This window comes from Phoenix dactylifera, chromosome 3 (assembly GCF_051530095.1).
Source record: "Phoenix dactylifera cultivar Ajwa chromosome 3, Ajwa_hap1_PhDact_Kaust_v1.1, whole genome shotgun sequence".
NCBI classification, from domain to species: Eukaryota; Viridiplantae; Streptophyta; class Magnoliopsida; order Arecales; family Arecaceae; genus Phoenix; species Phoenix dactylifera.
Window position 1 is genome coordinate 14,455,200 of NC_143192.1, and position 13,360 is coordinate 14,468,559.

Consider the following 13,360-nt stretch of genomic DNA (forward strand, 5'->3'; position numbering starts at 1 on the left):
TGATCATCAAACTTCATTTAACAGAGAAAATGTCCAGGCAGCTAGTACATCTACTTCCTACAACTTTGCTTGCTTCGGTGATGATGAAGTTCGACTCAGTAGAGGAGAAAAAGTACAAGCAGCTGATGTATCTACTTCCTATGGATTCAACCCTTGCTATGGTGGTGCTGAAATTTCATGCAATGGAGAAGAAGTGCAGGTATCATTTTCATCTACTTTCTATAGCTTCAGCACTCGCTATGGTGATCATCAAACTCAATTCAACAGAGAGAAAGTACAGACAGCTAGTACATCTGCTTTCTATAGCTTCAACACTTGCTATGGTGGTGTTCAAATTCCATACAATGAAGAAGAAGAAGTCTAGGCATCTTTTTTATCTACTTCCTATAGCTTCAGCACTTGCTATGGTGATCATCAAACTCTATTCACCAGAGAAGAAGTACATGCAGCTAGTACATCTACTTCCTATAGCTTCGACACTTGCTATGGTTACTAGCATATTCTATTAGACATAGAAGAAGATGTGCAGGGATTTGGTCCATCCATATCCTATAGCTTCAGCACGTGTCATGGTTTTTCACCAATTCTACCTAACATGGATTGCGGCATCATCATTGGCAATGCTGCTGGTCTGCTACCAGACTTCACCCATCTCCAACATAACACGGTCACGGAGATCCCTGGTTTTTGCCAAGTTGCAGCCCTTTTGTCTAGCGATGGCACTAGAGTTGATTGATTTCTCCTACCATTTGGTGATTCACATATTGTCCCTGGCACTGGCATTGAAGACAGTCCTCGAGAGCAACCACCTGCTCATTTAATTTGCTTGTGACTGGATCACAGAGAACCCTGAAGAGCTTGAAAATTTTAGTAATTTCATTCAACAAGATTTCCCCGACTTGGAGGAGAATACAGCTTGGCTTCCCCTGCCAACTGAAGCTGCTCCACCCAATAATGCTCAACTTGGTGAGCAAGGTGTCAGCTGGTTCTGCTAAGAGGAGTGATGAAACTTGTGGGAAGTAAACAGTTAGTAGGTTATCTAAGATAGGGTCCAAGGATTAAATTTTTGGCTTTATGTAAGTTTATTTTGTACACAAGAAAGGAAAGTGTAGGATTGATATTCAGCTTGGGATACACTAATTTTGTAAAATACCCAGTATTGTAAATCAAATTGAATGTCTTGCAATTTATCAGCAAGTTAGCTGTTTGTCTTTCTATTTTGTTCCTTACCACTCGACTAGTGTGTATTGTGATTTGTATAATTATATTCTAATGCTATTTTCACATGCAGTTTGGTTTGGCTTCATGAAGATTATGATGAAAGTATACAAATCTTTGATATTTATACACTATTTTCATTTTCTTATTATGCGTCTACTTAAATGATTCATGATAGTTTAAGTTACAGGTTTATATGTTTATTTTTTTCATATTCTAATTATTTGCTTTCTTCAAAATGTAGGTGTCTCAATAATGTAATAATGGAGGAGTGTTGAGGAAAGATGAAATCTTATATTTTTTCATCACTTCTTGGTGGTCTATAAGTACCCAAGATTTATCCAACGAATAATCGATATGGGACTAAAGATACGCCCGCACAGGTCCTCACATACTCCCCTTGTTCAAGCCCTGACGTCCTCGACTGGCTAAAGATTCAGATCCATTCAAATCTAATCACAAACACCACGATCGGCCCATTGTCAGCCCCAATGGATCCATGCTACAGTGTCCTCTAATCCATATAGGTTATGAGCCGAATCCGCTCTGATACCATTTGTAATAATCCGAGATCTCACCTAAAATAACTAGCCGAAAAATATTATTTAAATTTCATAGTCCTGTATAAGTACCCAAGATCTCCTCGGCGAATAACTAATATGGGACTAAACACACGCCTGCACGAATCCTCACCATACTTCTTCCACTCAAGTTCTAACATCCTCGCTAAGAGTTTAAATCTATTCAAATCTAATACAAATACCACGATCGGCTGGTGGTCAACCCCAATAAATCCACGCTGCAGTGTTCTCTAATTCACATAGATTATGAGCTAGGTCTCCTCTAATACCATTTGTAACAACTCAGAATTTTATCTAAAATGACTAGCTGAAAGATATTATTTAGATTCCTTAGTTTTCTATAAATATTCAAAATCTCCCCGACGAATAACTAATCTGGAACCAAATATATACCCACAAAAGTCCCACATTGTCCCCAATTTTGAACTCACAGCATTGTTACTGAAGATTACGCGCTGCAAAATTCGTTAAACCCAAGTAACGAGCCACATCTCATCTCCAAAAAAAAAAAAAAAAGGTCAGCGAGAGAAGACAAGCAAGGCATGAAGAAATACAATACAGGCTCTAAGGGCAATATAAAACCAAAAGCATCAACATTAATATCGGAAAAGGCCGACTGAAGCACGTCTATATCAACTTTATATGAAAAAAATACAATATTTGATTTCCTTGCTATGAATAGAACATCTGCATTTATACAAAAGAATTCCTTCGAATACATATAAATAGCGATCAGATGACCAAAAAGAATTACAGCTAACATCAAGTTCGGCCTTTCAGTTGTGATACAAGGAACAAGCAAACCTGGCGACTATCTTTTCAGCCAATTGCAACTGGTGGAGATAACATTATTGACATTTTCATTTCCTATACCTCTTCTTTCCCTTGTAGAGTAACAAATATACTGTGTAAACCTTGATTGATTCAAGGCATGATATAGAAGAACTCGCTCCCATGAATCGAAAGATTGCATCAGATGCAGCAAAAAATTGAGGAAACATGTAAAATGGTGACTAATCCAAAGCAGCTTTATTCCTCCTAACGGCTATGGGCTTTGGCAAACCATCAAAACGAGGCCTCGCAAGACCATCAGGTTTCGAAGTCCACTTGCTCGTTGGCCATATAGGGCAGTTATCAGGGTCTTGCAAATTGGAAGTGCTGGATGATTTACGGACGGCAGAAAACCCATCAGCCATGAGAGGGTCTCCAAAAAGAACACCATTTGGGCGACCCATATCCATATCAGTTCGGCTCCCTGATTTTGGCCTCAGAGCTAGGCCTTTCGCTGTCCTCCCTGAGAATCCTCCACTGCTATTCTCCAACAATAATTCTGGTGTTTGATGTGATGGATGGGCATCAGCTTTTTGACGCCTCCTGATAGATCTCTCAGCCTCACTGTTGTCAACAGCTTCTACTACAATCTTGTCCTCAGTCTCCCCATTTTCTGATAAGAATCCATTTGCCACGCTTCTAGACTTCCTATTCCAGCTATGAAGTGGGTCCGAGATCGGTGACTCGCACAAAGATTCATCCTCCAAGCAAAGGGACCTGCGCGCTTTGTAGACGGCCATTTCCGTGCCTTCAGGTGTTGGACGCCTTTTAGGGGGTGTGAGGCCATAGTAACCCTGTAAACTGTTCATGGCTGGGGAGATTCTGCTTGGAGGGGGTTTCAACTTGAGTGATTGGAATGAATCTAAGACATCAATATGAGGTTGACGGAGAGGTGTCTGTTCTCTGCAATAACTTCTAGCATAATAAGAGAAATATAATGGGGAAACTATTTTGCAGTTTTCCAAAAAAAAAAAAATGGCAGGACAATAGAAAAGTTCTACATCAAATAACAAATCATGTACACAGCTGTCTAAGAGCAAGAAAATTGCAAGAATATAATACAAGAGCAAGGACAACGTGGTTTTATAAGAGATCTGGCAGAGTGCTAAATCAACAACCATCCATTAATCATAGTCTCACAAGCGTGTACTGTTGATGACCAGAGTCTACTTTGAAATTCTCAACAGTTAGAATTCGTAAATACAAGATAACATAAATCATAAATGGTGGTAGTTGAAAAGCCGGACATTTCATTTATGTCACCACATCCTTTCTCCCAAAGAAACCATATAAGTCATGCACAAGCAGACATTTTCAGATGTAACACCTTACTCCTAAACCATCAAACATCAGAATCAAAAAAGCAGTTAAACAATTAACCAATCCATCTAAAATTCATAGCTATTTTGCAAAAAGGGCATGTCAATGACATCCAATAACCATCAACCAAAATGATTCTAGCCCATTCTAAACAAATGATTTAGTTTTTTGCATGTATACCCCTGTAAATATCTAAAATTACATGTATACCTCCGCAAATTTACTATTTGTGTTGATACCCTGATAAATTATTTCTTTTTGCATCTATACCCTCATAAATTCACTATTTGCATGTCCACCCTTATGAATTATTTCTTTTTGCTCATTCTCCCTTATTGAGGGCATACACAAAAAAGAAATAATTTATAAGGATATACACATACAAAAATAATTTATAAGGGTATACATGTACATAACAAATTTGTGAGGGTATACACATAATTTTAGATATTTATATATCCAAAAAGAAATAATTATAAGGGTATACCAGTAAACAGAAAATTTGCAAGAGCATACATGTAATTTCAGATACTTATATGGGCAAACATCCAAAAATCCAAACGATTTTCTTCTTCTTGGTCCGCTCAGATCAAACTTTTAGCATATCAATCAGGAGTTACTGCATTACAGTATGTTCGTGCATGCAACATCAAATTCTACATTCTGAGATTCCTCCACACTGAACTTACCGATCTCTTGACAATGTGGTGAAGGAATAGAAAATAGCTGTTCTTTTAAGATGTTAAGAAATTCACAAATAAACATTTTCTGGATATGCAGATTAAAGTTCTATTGTAACAAGGGATATGACCCAGAGTAAAAGTTCCCAGCCTATAACAGTTTGACACTTTTGTCATCCTTGTCTGTTAAGCAGCTTCAATAGTAAAGATGAGCAAAAGCAAGTTAAAAAGAAAGGTAGCTAAAGATTATAGACATGGACAAGTCCCCAGCTAGAAAAGGCAGAGGGAAAATAGTCAGCTATTAAAATCAAGTAGCATAAACTATCCTCCATTTAAGACATCAGATGACATTTCTGATTGGAACTTCCTGTGAAATTTAAATATTTGGATTCATAACACATGAATGTAAGTGTTGTGTATGGAGTATTACTGCTAAATATTCGAAACATAAAGGACTCACTAATCTAATAAGAATAGTCACTTGGGTAGTGATTCTAATAAAATGACGTGTAAACTAGGAAGAACATAAATGCCGCTAAAAATTTAGTAGTTTTCCATATAAAAGATGAATTAATGAAAACTGGATAAGGTTGCCCAATCATGTGCAATATGTACTATGTGATGCTCCAATCAAAATAGGATTGTGATCAGTATGAAATGGATGTACATGTAAAGTAACTAACCAAACAAAAACAAAATAAAGATGGGGATTAAGTGAATACTTCTGCAAGTTGGATAGTTGATCCATTAACAGGGACAGATTGTCAGACAACCACGTGGAACTTGGGCAGTTAGTTATCACTGTAGATCCATCTATAGTTCAAAGGGACAGCATACACATCAACTGATGAGTTCTAAAACTAAAAACTGACATCTAAAATGAAAGAATCAAGGTAACCCAAAAATGATGATAAGGAATGGTCAAGAAAGAAGGGCCACAGCACATACATATGAAGAACGAAAGAAGAAGGACAAGGGGACTAATATATAGATGATTAAGGAAAAAGTAAGCAATGAAAGCTTTAGCAGGATAGCAGAGAAAAATGAGGTAACTTAGTGTGCGTCAATCCACCACTACTAATGCCTGTGTAACTGTGGGCAGTCTAATCATTCAACAAAAAGATGAAGCATGACATTTGACAGTTAAAAGCTTAGGAAAGAATTTGAGAGTGGAAGAGTCAGCAGAAAACAGGACAAGATAACTGCACTTTTCTTGTCAACTGCATTCAGTCTTCGGGCATTGAGTAAGTCAAAAAATTATGTGTTCACCTTTCTTTACCTTACCTTCCATTTTTTCCCTATGATTGGCAGACTTACTCATCTCGTGCCCTACCATTTGGATTTCAGCTGAAAACTACATCACTCACTAACCTAAGGATTGTTGAAGTTTGGCAGAAGCATTTGAATTAGTAAATCTACAATAGAAAATGAACTCGGTGTGATCTAAACATTTTATACTCAACATACAGGAGAATCTTGTGCATACAGATGATATATAGTATACAGTTCATAAAGTTATTATCGTCTCAAAGAATGACAACAATAATACAAATTGTACAAATAGATAAAACCATTTTGACTTCTCTGCATACGGAGCACAACTACCTTATCCAATTCATAATTTGAAAAGGTAAAAGTTGGTCAAGTCCAGCCCACGTTTTGCTCCAAATTAAGATTCTGGTACAGATCTAGCATGACAGGACCCAACCTTGTTACGCATCAAATCTAGGAATTGGACCCATAGCCAATATCACAACAATTATGATGATCACCATCATCATTCATAGGTTTTCCTATATAATATACGGCTATCAACCAAAAGTCAACAAAACTTTGCATAAAATTCTTTACAGGCAGGTAGGCTAGTTCATAGCCACTTGCAAACCTCTGGTTCAATGTACAAATTTGAGCTGGTTACTTTGCAAAGATAAATGGGCCTGGTATGGTGGACTTAAAAACGACAACCAGGCAAAATAGTGTTCTTGCATGGTGGATTTAACTGTTAAGCATGTGAATCATTACTCCTCGTGATAACATATGAGAAGAAGCATGCTCTTTTATATATCCACATACACTGAAACAGACATTGCAAATGGCATACAGTGAAAAGGCCAAAGAAATGTTGGTGAGCACCCACGCTCCATCAATATTTTCATTCTTGTGGTGGAAAGAAGTGAGACGATGGAAGGAAGACATTGGATCATTAACTATTAACGCTTTGAAGGACTTGCTTTCAGAGCAAGAGGCACCATAGTAGATAACCTTTAGCTTCATTGCTCACAATGATTAAAAAGACCTCTATGAAACATCAATGCAAAACACTGGTGCAACAAATTTTAACAGGTAGGATATGATAATCATTCATAAGAAGTTATCATAATAACATAGTCCATACCCCCCACAAAAATATGAACATCCACGATGGTCCATACTCCCTACAAAAATATTAACATCCACAATCTCCATTTTTTAGTCATCAAATCAAAATTCATTGACCATAGTCCATACTTCATCCAGTATTATCAACAAGACAGATTCTAATATCAAACTTCCATCATGCCCACCACTACCATCACTAAGAAATCAACATTCATCATCCACCAGCTAAAACAAAAAAGGCTTCCATTCCCCTAATCTCAAACCTTTTCAGAAGCATCACGATCATTTTTGTGATTTTAAAAATAGCATATTTAAATGAATATATGACACACAACCCAGCCATATTCAGTGCAAATCAGTGTCTGATGGATATTGCATGCAATTTATAGAATATATATATATATATATATATATCCCAGAAATGCCTCCACCTCGAACTCAAACCAGTGCTGTCAAAGCAGCACCCAAATGCTTAAAAAGTCATGGCACCTAAGCAAAGAATGACCTTGGCACTGTTTCATCCAAACAAACAAATACTCCTTTATTACATTTTATTCATCAGTGCCATCTTGTATTTTCACTACTATGCCTGGCAGGGAAATCGTATAATTTGGAGTACAAAACAAACAAAAGTCATCTGACAATTTTTGGTAGACTAGCAGCCATTGCTCAACTGCCCAAAGACCCATAGAATGTGTTTCTTATTTTTCATGCTTCCTCTGTATCAAATCAAAAAACCCAACCTTCTGATGTCTTCATATAGCCTCCTTCTATGTTCAGGAGATCTTGGAGGTTTCTTTTTTGACTAACCTTTGCTAGAATTCAACTACTCGTAGAGGATGCATTCAACCAAAGAACTAGCATATAAACTTTTCAAAATTTTGACAAAATAAATTATGATCCATAGAATAGACATCATATAGATTTTACAAGACTTTCTCAACAATATTATGGTAGGTGCATATATGCATAAGTCAAGGATTAGCATGGTGAAGACATTTCAAGGATGGACCTTAAATAAAGTGAAGGATCACTAAATAGAGGAGGTACAAGAGACCACACTGAGGACACCAGTTTCAAAAAGGTTCGTGATAAATTATGTAATTTATGAGTTTGCAACCGGTTGTAACTCAGGACAGCAATTGCACTATTTAAAAAAATAAAGTCAATCATACATGTGATTTTGTGCCAAAGAACCAACTAATATATCAAGTAATCAACCTTACAAAACCCTGCCAAAGTCATGCGCCTATTTATACCTGTTGGGGCATTCTTTGCTCCATGCACAACAATATTTAACCATTTTAGCTATTACTGCCAAATGCTGAATGGAAACACAAAGTCATCGAGCTTCAACAGTATCAGGTGGCAAAAATATTTAGTGCCTAACATATGATGAAGGGAACATATTCTTCTGGGTAGACTATTTGGCCTTATAATATGAGAACCCAATAAAAACTACTGGTTGATACAAGTTAACCTATTATACAAAGCTTCAATACCAAAATTAATGCAGCAGAAGATGTTGAGTAGGATTAACTTAGTGGTTTTAAGGTAAAAAAACCAATAATTTATAGTTGCTGATGTTTAAAATCAAATTTGAACTTAAACAAAACCCAAAAAAAAAATCCTAACAAAACCATGCAATGAATTCGTAAAGCTAGCTATTGGAGAAGAGAATCTAGATTTTCAAAGGATCTTGATGTTGATTTTACATTTTAGTTAGTTCAGCAAGCCAATATCTGACTTAAATGAGATTGTAGCAGACCAGATAAAGCTACAGGGATTGGTAAATATGTTGCTGGAAAGGTGGTGTCATAATGCAGTTCTCTAAAAGTCATAAAGAAGATATAGAATTAAAGGAAAAAGGTAAAAAGTCGATTCAGATCTTCAAAGGACATGGTAACCATGTCTAGTTGTGGACTAGCATCATCATGGATTCACAACATGATGCAGAGACAAAACCCATGTTATGTTTTTGCACAACTTAAACATTTGAGATGTCTGACAGGTATATGTTTCATTAGCCCTTACATGTCATTCAATACAAAATATAAAAAACAATGAAGATCCTCCTGTCGAAACAGGGGTTCCCGTTAGAAAGGACATGTATAATAAAAATGAACATCTTTAAAGACAGCAAAAACTGCCTACAAGTTCATACTTTAAGACCTCACTAACCTAACCTGTACCTAAACTGGCACACTTAAAATACCGTGAATGATCAATCATGAAATAAAACCTCCCCAAAAATAGCCTAAAAAATGATCAAAAATTTATAAGAAAAATAAACTAAAAAGCAACTAGCTTTATAACTTGACAATCAACAAAATCCTTCACTAACTTACAAAGGACTCCTAAATTCAAGTGTTATTAATAGAAACCAATATAGAATATGTTTTAACTACTTCTAGAACATAAATACAACTCAAACCAATATGGGGGTAGTTGAGGTTTAGGTGGGTAGACGCAGGCATTAGGTCTCATTGAGACAGCATCAAGAGCAATGATGCATCATCCACAAAAAAGAGTATTTCAAAAACCAAAAAGATGAAGAAGAATCTGTATGTGAATCTTATTATAATTTGGGAATAGATAGCATAACATATTAAAAAAAAAGTAGCTTGAGAAGTACCTCATGAGCCTGAAAGTAAAACATGCAAACCAAAACAATATTGGTGGTATAATGATGATGTCCATTAGGTAAATGATAAAAGTACGCATGCAAATAGTTACTTTAGATGCATAATAAGCATGCATGGTGAAAATGTCAATTAGATTATAGCAAAATAGAGGATAATCCCAATGAAACAAGAATATGCTAAGAATTAGTTTCAGACAGCACATAAGAATAACAATAAATAGCATGGCTTAGTCAGATGTTTGACAGTGGGTTGTTTCTGTTTTTTTTCGAAAGAGGAAATGCCACTTACTTAAAAGGGCCCTCATTAGCCATCTTTGAGATGGACAGGTTATTAAATACTTTAACATGAGAAAACAACAAGATGATGCAGGTCACCTTTTTCCTTCTTTCTTTTGTTCTTCTCTCTCTCTCTCTCTCTCTCTCTCTCTCTCTCTCTCTCTCTCTCTCTCTTCCTTCTACTCCTTTTTGCTTTGAAGAAATATGGTGGAGACACCACCACAAGGGTTTGAACCTTGAACCTCACCCAAGTGGAGCAGGCTGTTGACTGAGCTACAACTGGTTTTGGCATTCTCTGTTCTACTCTCTCTCTCTTAAAATTTCTCTTTTATATGCCAAAATCCAGATGTCAACCAGCAGATTTCTTGCAGGATATCAGTAAATTCAGATCTGTTGCGATTCAGTCACTTAATGCAACCAAAGTGGTGAATACACACACAGATATGGATAGTTCAAATTTCTGTGTAGCATCAATGGCTTCCCCATGTCCGTTGTCCATAATTGTTTAAACCTTGTCCATAACATAGTTAAAGGATATTTTTATGGATATGCATACAACGTAAGAAAGAAATAAAGCATCGACTGAAAAACTGCAATTAGTTTTGTGTTTGCATCCAGGAAACTAAATCTATACTATAGTAAAAAGAGCGAGTTAGGATCTTCAGTTGTGTTAAATTTGCATTTGGGTGGAAAACTACTTAGTTTACATAGGAAACTTTATCATGAAATACATAATAAGTATGGTGATTTTGGAAAGGAAGATATGTTTATAGTAATCTAGCCGTGATCTTATCTCGTGATGCCCAAATAAGCCCATCTCCCATTATTATCCTCTCTCTCTCTAACTTTCCCAATCTAATTTAGAAAGGTTTCTCACTCTATCTCTCGTGCACATGCACGTGAGCATACGCGGATGTGGGTGCCCCCCCCCAAAACACACACACACTCTTCAACCCTGCTAACAAAGAGAGTATCTATATCTTGCCACTTGCATTATGATCCTTGACTTCCTATTAATTATCCCTGTGTCCATATCTTTCCTCCACTATATCTTGGCTAAGAGTCCTACATTTCTTAATTTCTCATCCCATGTTCCTTAATTACCCACATATCTCTCATGTTTAAAAATAAACTATTATGCTCTAATTTATTCCCTTATTTAAATTTGCAAGCAATCTTATACCAAGATCTAATAGAAACAAAGTCATATTAAGATGGAGCAATGGTAAGCCAATATCCTTTTTGCATAAGAAATCTTGTTATTTAAAAATTAAAAATTTTCCTTTTCATCATTTTCTTCATTAAAATGTGCTACTTTTTGACATGTAAAGTGTGAAACTATAGTTAAGTTTAAGTTGGAACATAATAACAACCAGAATTTTAGTTATCATTTATTTTATGTACTACCACTGCACATTTCTTTTTTCACTATTCCTTATATTCTAAATAAGTTTGTTTTTACCACCCATATGCATCGCACGTGCCAATTTACTAGTGCATGCAAAAGAAAGACATCAAATATAAGACTAGAAGAAATAGTATAGCACTTAACCATATACTAAATAAAAAATTTAAAATATTTTAAATAAGTTTTTTTTTTTGCTGCACACATGTAATGCACATGCCCATGTACTAGAGCCATGCAAAAGAAAGAAATCAAATATCAGACTAGAAGAAGTAGTAAAGCACTAAAAAATCTACAAACGACTGCACCCAAGTTTAGTGGTTCAAATTTCCAAATTTCACTAATTATGAGCATTATTACAAGCAAAAAGATAAAGATAATTACCCGTTATTGGCTGAACCATTTGAAAGAATTGGAGATGGGGGATGCCTTCCTGGCAGAGGAATTTGTAATGATTTGTGAGCAAACATCTGAAGATCTGTCACCAAACCATTCAGTCTTCTTATGTCTGCTACCTAAAGCATGAAAAACACATTTTTATTGCGTAAGTCGGACTTCAGCGACAGATAATATAACAGAACATCTATCTCAGCCAAAATCATTGATTCAATCAAACACAAAGGAGATACAGAAAAAGGCTAAACTATGACATCAATCTGGGTAGAGTTGATTAACATATAAAATGGCAATTTCATCAACTTGTCACCCAAAAGTTTCTTTTGGCTCAATTGCTCCCTACGTGAATAGCGAACAAATAAACTAGCATCATTAAGCATAGGAGTACAACCATTTCTACTATGCATCAAATTATTAAAATAGCAACCATGCCTGAAAATTCAACAAAACACCCAAAACAAATAGTAAAGCCATTAAAAGATGCAATTTTAATTAGCATATGGTGATTACACTTCCTGTGCTGCATGACAAATAAACCCGAAATCAAATTTTTAAATTCAGCGTAACACCCAGAACCCCAGAACTGTTCAAACCGCCGGTCCAACGAAAGAAAACAGCAAAAAAAAAAAAAAGCATTTCAATTACCTCGACACCATACTTTATGGCGACACCGGCAAGCGTATCCATCTTCGAGACACGGTGCTCGATATACTTAACAGCCATCGGGGAAGAAGAGGAAGAAGAAGGCAGAGACGAAGAGGACACTGGGATCGTCGCAGAGCTATCAAACTCTCTCGAATGGGCTACGTACCCATACATCAAACTCTCAGAATAATGGAAAGAATTGCCATTCCTTCTAACTCTCTCCGCCTGCATCTCCGAAAAAAAACAGAAATCTACCGTCTCCTTAACCGAAAAAATGGGAAACAAACCTAAAATCCCCGGAAACGGAGAGCTTCTCTCATATGACCTAATTTCCACAACCAATGCTCAACCTAATTACATCCAAAATTGCGGGAATGAAACCATGAAAAAACCCTAGGTCCGTAGATCCGGTGCTCCGGGTCACGATTTCCGATCGGGAATCCGTTGATGCCTCCTCGGAATTATTGATTTGAACCGCGCGCTGATTCGATTTGGGCGTCCGAAATCCCCAAAACCGGCGACAAAATAGGGGTAGGGGAAAATAAGAGGGGAAGAGGGGGAGGGGGGGGTGAGCGGGACGCGACGGCTTATGAAGCTTCCACCAGGTTGGACGCGGTTTCTGGAACTCACGCCACGTGGCGCTGTTCCAGCGGCTGTCGTCAAAATTTTCTTCCGACCCGCTGAGCGTTGGTTTCTCGTCCCCTGCTTTCCGCTCAACCTTCACAGAGGCCCTCGACCTTTCGTATTATTACGATGCTGTCCATCTCGGATAAAGAAATTTCCATTTATTTTTTAAGCACCACTGTACCGATGGTTTGAACTTCACAAGGTCAAATGAAGCTGTGGCATAAATCACCAAGTTATGATCTTCTCTGTTCTATACCTGAATCCAAAAAATCTAACATTTCTATCGCAACCATTCTTATGTCATGTAATACCTGATAATATATAGGATGGAGCCCGATGATGCACACGATATCATCTT

The 13,360-nt window shown here is 36.8% G+C and overlaps 1 protein-coding gene across 1 annotated transcript; it reads right to left on the reverse strand.

The window, feature by feature from the left end:
* Nucleotides 1–2,395: 2,395 nt before the first annotated feature.
* LOC103723258 (uncharacterized) lies at nucleotides 2,396–12,957 on the reverse strand. The gene is made up of 3 exons (XM_008814126.5): nucleotides 12,376–12,957; nucleotides 11,719–11,849; nucleotides 2,396–3,533 (listed from the first exon to the last, which is right to left on the reverse strand). Exons 1-3 carry the CDS (start codon nucleotides 12,604–12,606, stop codon nucleotides 2,813–2,815), a joined length of 1,083 nt encoding a protein of 360 aa, XP_008812348.3. The 5' UTR covers nucleotides 12,607–12,957; the 3' UTR covers nucleotides 2,396–2,812.
* Between the last annotated feature and the right edge of the window lie 403 nt (nucleotides 12,958–13,360).

What these genes read in the sequence shown, in the direction of transcription:
- LOC103723258 (XM_008814126.5), bottom strand. Translation starts at nt 12,606, where the DNA reads ATGCAGGCGGAGAGAGTTAGAAGGAATGGCAATTCTTTCCATTATTCT. An exon ending in CCATAAAGTATGGTGTCGAG is followed by an intron (nt 11,850 to 12,375) that starts GTAATTGAAATG and finishes TTCATGCTTTAG; the next exon opens with GTAGCAGACATAAGAAGACT. An exon ending in AATGGTTCAGCCAATAACGG is followed by an intron (nt 3,534 to 11,718) that starts GTAATTATCTTT and finishes AAGTTATTGCAG; the next exon opens with AGAACAGACACCTCTCCGTC.